At 36.0% G+C, this 8,246-nt stretch overlaps 1 protein-coding gene across 1 annotated transcript; it reads right to left on the bottom strand.

Moving 5' to 3' along the window:
* Positions 1–1,271: 1,271 nt before the first annotated feature.
* On the bottom strand, positions 1,272–2,291 carry LOC122790089 (trace amine-associated receptor 4-like). The gene has a single exon (XM_044057653.1). It carries the CDS (start codon positions 2,289–2,291, stop codon positions 1,272–1,274), a length of 1,020 nt encoding a protein of 339 aa, XP_043913588.1.
* Between the last annotated feature and the right edge of the window lie 5,955 nt (positions 2,292–8,246).

Here is an 8,246-nt window from a genome sequence, read left to right as displayed (position 1 = left end):
GTTAGCTCTATGGTCCTGCATTGCTAGGTTGCAGCAGAACCCTTCATTTTCATTTACTGTTAAGTATTTTCTGAATGATTATTAAACAATATATTTTTTTCTAATTTGGTCTAACTTGCATAGGGCATGGTTGGATTTCCAACTCTCTTTACAAAAGGGACATACAAGCCAGTTTGGCACTCCCTGTTGGCTTTTTAAGACATTCCAGACTGCAGCCTTATTTCTCCAAATGAGCAAGGCAGTTATTTGTGACTCCAGTTATTTCAGGGGATGTAGATGTGATTCTACTATGGAGTTTGTTGAGAAGCAAGGCACAGCAGAATAGCAGAATCAATTCTTTCCTCGTTGGCCAGCCATTTCAGGTTGTTGGTGATGCCTGACACATACAGAAAGTATAAAGCAAAAAAAAAATGTCTGTTGTGGCCCATGAGCAGTATACACATGTGTGAGTGTGGGAATTAAAAAAAAAAAAAAAAAATATATATATATATATATATATATATATATATATATATATATATATATATATATATATATATCAGTTATTATAATAGGACAATGAATGATGATGGAATGTAATTTTTAATTTAAAAGATAGTACACTATGGCTATGAATTTCTTGTTAGCAACTCATATCTAGAAATCTCAGTACTTGTGACAGTGATTTACTATAAAGCATCTTTAGCAGATTATCAGATTATTCACATATATCATGCTCTAAGTATCTTGATATTGAACCAAATTTTTAGCCCTACTACAAAACAGGTGCAATTACGGACTCATTCTGAGCTCTTTTGTTTATAAATGAGATACTAATTAGTAATGTAATAACTGACATGCTGAAGTTTTCTTTAGCACTGTATAATGGAACGTGTGAGGAAAACAAAATGATGTTTTGATGGAGAACAACAATAGCAGTAAAATAATGACACCTACTTAGCCTTTTGCTGTAGTTATAGTCCACATTTTTCTGTAGCTCTGCTCATGATCCTAAAGATGTGTTTTATTTCTGCAGGCTTTTTTAGCTTACGGATAGTTTTAACACATAACAAGAGTGAAATGCAAACCACATGAAAGATACAAAGATTATCATCTGTTTCTTTTAATAAGCACCTAGTACTTCAAGAAAAAAAAGTAATCCGTCTAAAATCACAATAGCTATAACAGCTACAATATCTACAGGCCTGCAATACAAAAGGAATAAATCACTGAGCACAGAATTTAAATTCTTTAACTGGACTTTTCCCCAAAGAAGGAAAATAACTATTAGTTCAATGTGTTTCTAGGAAAAGATTCATTGCAGAAGAGTTGTGACAAAATATTTTACCACTTAAGATTGCGTGTAGTGCTTTTTGAAACCATGGATAAAAGAAACCATAAATTATAGGATTAAAACCTGAATTGGAGTATGCAAGCCACATAAAGACATCAAACAGAACAACTGGTGTTGCATAATTAAGAAATGGATCGAAACTCATTGCAACAAAATATGGAAGCCAACACAAGATGAATGCCCCCATTACTATACTTAATGTCTTAGCTGCTTTTCTTTCATTTTTGCTTGAAATCTGCAGTTTGCTGCTTTTGATGCTTTCAACCATATTATTGATTACTCTGACATGCCTCTTGGCTACAATAAAAATCTTAATGTAAATACAAACCATGACTATAGTTGGAATAATGAATGCAACAAAAACAGACAATACAGTCCACAACTTATCTAGTACTAGGACACAGAGGCCAACACAACTGATTGAGGTCATGTAATCTGCAATTCCAGTCAAACATATTCCAGATAATACAATCCCAAAAGCAAGCAATGATGGAATTGCCCAGCTGACTGCTACAAACAGTGCAACAGCTGTAAAGGTAATTTTTGAATAGTAATGGAGTGGGTCACATACAGCATAGTGACGGTCAACTGCTATAAAGCAAAGGTGAAATATAGAAGACGTGCAGAACATGACATCAAAACTAGAATGGATTTTGCAGAATCTGTCTCCAAAATACCAGCAGGACTCAATGGTTCTTACCATGCTGTACGGCATAATGATAAAGCCAACAAGGAAATCAACAACTGCCAGTGAACACACCAGAACATTATTTGGGCAGTGCAGCTGTTTAAAATGGGAGATTGAAATAATTACTGCTAAGTTTCCACAAACTGTGATTGTCACAAAGATCATTGCAGATATATACAGAGCAATATGAGTTATTATGGTCCTTGAACGTCTTATACAGGAGTCATTTAATGATGGATAACAATACTGCACATCCATAACTGAAGACATCATCCAGGTAAATTTTCTAGGTAACAGTTGCAACATTAAGATCAATTCACATCCATAACTAAAGATATTGTCCAGGAAAATTTTCCAGGTAGCGATTGCAACATTAAGATCAATCTACATCCATGACTGAAAACATTGTTCAGGGATATTCTTCTGCCTAAGGATTAGAAGATTAAGATAATTTGGATAAATCTCATCGCATTTGAGGAATCAGAATATTAGAAAATAAACCATTAATTTAGAATTGCTAATATTCAGTTTATAATGTGTAACATTATTCAGTTTATATACTTCAAATTTATTCTATTATAAAATGGAAGAGACAGATAAGCCACAGTGGTGCAGCAGTAGCGTTGTTGCCTCACAGCAAGAGGTTCTCCCATTTGATTCATGGCGGAAGTGCCTTTTGTGTGGAGTCTGTATGTCCTCCCCATGGTCGAGTGGCATTCGAAAGACATGCGTAGAATGGGAGTGCCTTCGTTGAAGGTTGGGCATCGAGCTGGCACCTCGGCACCTGTAAAAAATCTACTGCCAATCATTAGCAGACTGGAGTTCCGCTGTGGCGACCCCTAACCAGGAAAAACCGAAAGAACATAAAATGAAAGAGATAAATTCAACAAATAAACTAAACATTTATATAATTATGCTAATATCTAGTACTGTTAAAAAGCTATTCATGCTAAGTAGAGATTAACTGTTTTATAATTAAGCAATAGCCGATGATGTGGTGTGGTATATTGAGTATTTAACCAAGGATGGTGTGGTTTAATCATGAGGGTGAAGCCCGAGTGAGTAAATAAAGCCAACCGCAGGTAAATTTAAATATACCACAACCGAGCTGTTATATTTATGTTATATTAATGACATTATTTAAGAAAAAAATGCTTACTTTTCTTAAATAATGTCATTAAAAATAAAAAGTCTCAGCTATACTAGGGGTAGGAGAGAGAGAGTGACAGAATGGAGGAAATGCAAAGAAAATCAGGTACGTGTCTTTAGTTTTAAATAGCACACCTGATTTTCTTTGTATTTCTTCCATGCTCTCTGTCTCTATCAGTAGTCCAGATAGATTTTTTTTTATTTTTTTGTTAAAAAAAATAAAAGTTATAGAATATATGAACAGAAAGAAATCCGAGTGACTGGACCTTTTTTCATTGGTATATTCTGGGATTTACAGCGGGCACGCTGGTTGGGTTGACCAATCAGCATGCTCATTTTTTAATATTAATGGCCAATCATTGTATAATTAATTGTAGTACATGGAATACTGAAATTATACTCCAAAATCAGGGATAAGACAGGCATGTTAAGCAACATTTTGGTATCAGAAAGGTGCTTATCAAAAAGTCAACCCAGAGTCCTGTTATTGTCTTGTGCAAGAACATTTCGGTAGTCATCAGCTGAGCAAAGGAAAGTGCAAACAGCTTTAAAAATTGTTAAAACACTTTATTCAGCCTTTCTTGAGAGGTCAGATGGAGTATTATACAGTTTCTGAAAATATTTATGATTTCCATCTCTCATTTTTGGTGGCAGCTGTCTGTGTGGCTGATGGAAGTGTTTTACAGATTTCAAAGAAGTAAAATAAATAGCACTCCTATACTTTTTCTCTAAAAAAGTGCAGATAAAACTCCATGCACTGCAAACAATTGTGATCATACTGCCCTGATTGTAATCCAGCTTGTTATGTAAAACTGGAGCTAAATTTGTGTGCTAGCAGATTTACTATATCCCCTCTGTTGGTGGATCATTTTACAATAAGTCTAAACACTTCTCTGTGCTGCTTTTGAGGTTTTGGGCATAGCTAAAGAAAGCCTTGTTGTTGTCCTTTGTCTGGGAGGCTGTCTCTGCCTCGGATTTGTCTTTAGACGACTTAATGTGCCCTCTGAAATGTTTGTTTTGAGTGATGACAGTGTTTTTGTCATGTTGGGTATAGCGCTTCCTAATCTTTGCTGACTTTATTTTTTTTGTTGTGTAACCTGTTTATGTTTGAATTTCTCCAGGGTGTTTTTTTTTTTTTTTTGAGTTAGTTCTGGGCTTATTTCTGTTAGTTGTCTCCATGCATTTATTGCTACAATTGTACATAGTTCTGTGAACAAATTTTCATAGGTAGCTGTTTTCTCAGAGTTTGGACAGCTTGAAATTTTGACAGGTTGTCACTTAGTAGCAGGAAGTTTGTCTTAGAATACTTCTTAAATGTTATGAAGTTAGCTGGAGTCACAAAACTGTTTTTTTTATTATGAAAGAGACAGATTTGTGGTCTGAACTTACCAGAAAGGACACTACACACACTATACTTGTGGGGGGATACAGCATTCTGCCATATTTGTGAGTAATAGGCTGTGTATGTTTGCTCCCCTAGTGGGCATATAAACTATCCTTGTCAAAGATGTTTGTGCTAACAAAGTCCTGGAATCACTGTGCCAGTAACTTGGGGTTGTGTAAGTATCCCAGTTTATAGTGGGGTAGTTGAAGTCACCAGTGAATATGGAATTGGATTGAATGGTGAGGGCCTCCAGTAAGTAGTTTCTAGGGTCATAGAAGGTAATCTATTACTTTCAGCGATATGATATGGTACTTTGCCTATGGAAATCTGGATATGGAGAAACTCAAGTGCATCATTTTGTTTAACTAGTCTTGAGTTGGGTTAGTTGTTGATAAAAACTGAGACACTTCAGTCTTTACTCCCTGCCAGTATAGTAGTTGGCCTGAATGTGTGGAGAGCATTGTTGCCCTGTACTGCCAGGGCACTTGCTGCAGCTTTAAGCTATTTCTCAGTAGCTGCACAAATGTCTACATTCTTCAAGGTGAGAAGAGCCTGGAGGGAATGGAGTTTCTTGTTTACATTCATGGCTTTGAGCAGTATCACCTTTAGATTCCCTCAGGCTGATTTTGTTATGTCAGAAGGTTTGTTAGTTTAGCTTTGCCTAAGAAGGCACTATGGAGAGGATAATGTTTTAACCCATATTTGAAAGCCTCGAAGGGACAGGTGCATACCATCCTTGACAAAAATACATGGTCTGTGAACCATATCCTGCCACACTGACAAATACTGTACCCACTTGGAATGACACCAGAAACTAAGCCAATTATTGAAGTCAGTCATCTTTTGTTCATATTGTGGCACCATCCTTTGTGAAGATAGAATGTGCTCAATGCTAGGCATGTACCAGCCTGGGACACATAGTCTGAGAACCCCATAATATCTTTCTTCATATAGTCTGGGGAGTTACATCTCAGGTCATTTACACTCACATGGGCTATGAGTCATATTAGTACTAGTGGTCTACTGACTTAAGTGCATGAGTTATTTGTTGGATCCCAGACCCTGATAAACAACTGAATGTGATCTTCTCCTTATTCATCCTGATGAGTGGGACAACTGTATGTTTCACAACAATGTTTCCTATGATTAAAAAAATGAGTAGTGTGTTGTATTGCCTTGTGAGCTCTGTAGTTGAGACTCTGAAGTGTATGGTTGTATGTGTTGTGTTTGGTGTTGTTTGGGTGGAGTGCTTCTGTGGCTGATGAGGATATGTTTTGCAGGTTGAATGTCTAGAAGGTCTTTAGGGTTTAGTAATATTGCTTTTAGGTGCCTCAGTATGCACTGGTCTATGTATTTGTTGACTGGTGGATGTAATGCTTAATTACTGACAACCTGATTGGAATTTTGAGTGCTTTTTATTAGATTATTACCTCCAGTGACATTGGGTAATTACATCTCTCACATACTGTATCCATTAATCTAAGGATTATCTGGTTGTCAGTGAACATGAGACATTTCCTTCCTTGCCTCAGGATTTCCATCCCTACCAAGCTATGCTGTGAAATTGGGAAAGTGCTTATGGATTTTGGATGGATAGATTAGGATTAAGCTAACTAACTGCCTGCCCTTGTGAGCATTTTTGCTTAGCCAATTATCCCTTGTGAGACTCAAACCCTGCACCTTGTATTTGTAAGGCAAACACCTTACCCATTAGGCCACCCTCCAACCCTTATCCGTGGTGTCAAGTCTTTTTTAGGTCAACTACAAAGGGATGGTACAGCAGACTAACTTTGTTGCTGTGAGGTTAAAAACTACCGCTAGGCTTTTTTATGATTGAAGTCCTGTGGTAGTGCTGCTCAATGGGCAATCAAGTTGTTCTTTGCCCAACTGATTACTGAATAAAGTTACAGGGGAAGATTTATAGAATTTAGTGAGTAAACCAACATAAAAGACCTCTGGCCAAATAAATGATTTCACTTAAATCCTCCCTGTGTGTTTGTCAACTTGGACAGACCAGGCTTCCTTAGTACTGTCAATAGAATTGCAGTCCCAGTCTTCTTAATGTAAAGCATGCTATAATTATCCAAAAATAAAAACGTACCAAAAATAATTCAAACAACTAGCTAAAACATGCTAAATTTATTAATAGACTCAAAGAAAAGTAACTAAACCAACTAAAAGCCCAACTGCTAAATGAAACAATATTGTTTTAAGTCTCCTTGTGTGTTTCCCAACTTGGACAGGCCAGACTACTATCTACTGCCACTGGAATTGCAGCCCCAGTCTTCTTAATGGAAATACACACTTTAGTTTAACAAATAATTAAAATGTTTCAGAAACAAATCAAACAACTAGCTACATTCTAAGCTACCTTTAACTGTAATTCCAGTCCTCTTAACATACACACACACACACGCACACGCACACACACACACACATACACACATACATATGTGTGTATATATATATATATATATATATATATATATATATATATATATATATATATATATAAAACACTTTAGCCAAAGGTGAAAAGGTACCAGAAACAAATCAAGCAACTAGCTGCAAGATGCAAATTTCACTTAAACCTAGTTGTGTGCATCGCAAATCAGGCAGACAAAGCTACCTTTCTAAAGCCACTAGAATTGCAGTTCAAATCTTCTTAATGTAAAAATAAACTTTAGGTAGTCAAAAGTAGAACGCTATCAGAAGTAAATCAAATGAATAGCTACAACAATTAATTCTCATTAAAGCCTACCTGTGTGAATCCCTATTCAGACAGACCTATCTAACTTTCTACTGACTCTAGAACTGAAGTCCCAGTCTTCTTAATAGAAAAACACTCTTTAGTTAGCCAAAACTGAAAAGGTACCAATGGGCTACAATAAGAAATTCTTACTTTCAGCCTACCTGTGTGTATCCTACATTAGAAAGACCAGGCTACCTGTCTATTGCCACTAGAATAGCAGTCTGAGTCTTCTTAATGTAAAAATAAACTTTAGTTAGTCAAACGTGCAAAGTTATCTGAAATAAAGCCAACAAACACCTATGTCAATTAATTCTCACTAATGGCTACCTGTGTGTATCCCAATGCAAACAGACCTGGCTACATTTCTACTGCCACTAGACATTGCAGTCCCAGTCTTCTTAATATAAAAACACACTTTACTTAGTAAGAAGTGAAAAGATACAAGAAACAAATCAAAGAACTAGCTACAGGTAATTGCAAGGAAGTTCCAATACTTATAAGGCTGTAATGTAGAATGCACCCATTAAGGCAATTTAAAAGCACAATAGCAGTCTAAGGGGAAGGACCTTCCCAGTTTCATTTCTGAATGCCCAGTAAGAGAAGCAGAAAAGATAAGACTGGAAATAGTTTCTAAGGCCAGATATACAGATGATTGGACTTTGAGGAGCTACCAGTCTGATATATATATATATATATATATATATATATATATATATATATATATATATAGATATATAGTAGGGACAGGCAGCTCAGAAGCATTTAAGTTTAAAAGCACAACAGGAAAAAGATGGGTGGGAAACACAGAAAACTGATTTAAATGGTAAGATAAGTGCAGTATTTTAAATGTAATTTAACTGTACTTCCCTGTATGCAAAAACTTACTCTAAATGCTTTGTTTATAAACTTCAAGCTTCCAAGAGTCCAGAAGCTAAGATGC

The sequence above is a fragment of the Protopterus annectens genome, chromosome 15.part0 (assembly GCF_019279795.1).
Source record: "Protopterus annectens isolate FY-2018-M chromosome 15.part0, PAN1.0, whole genome shotgun sequence".
Lineage (NCBI taxonomy): Eukaryota > Metazoa > Chordata > Ceratodontiformes > Protopteridae > Protopterus > Protopterus annectens.
Note: the sequence above shows the minus strand (reverse complement) of the source record. Positions and strands in the feature narration are given on the sequence as shown.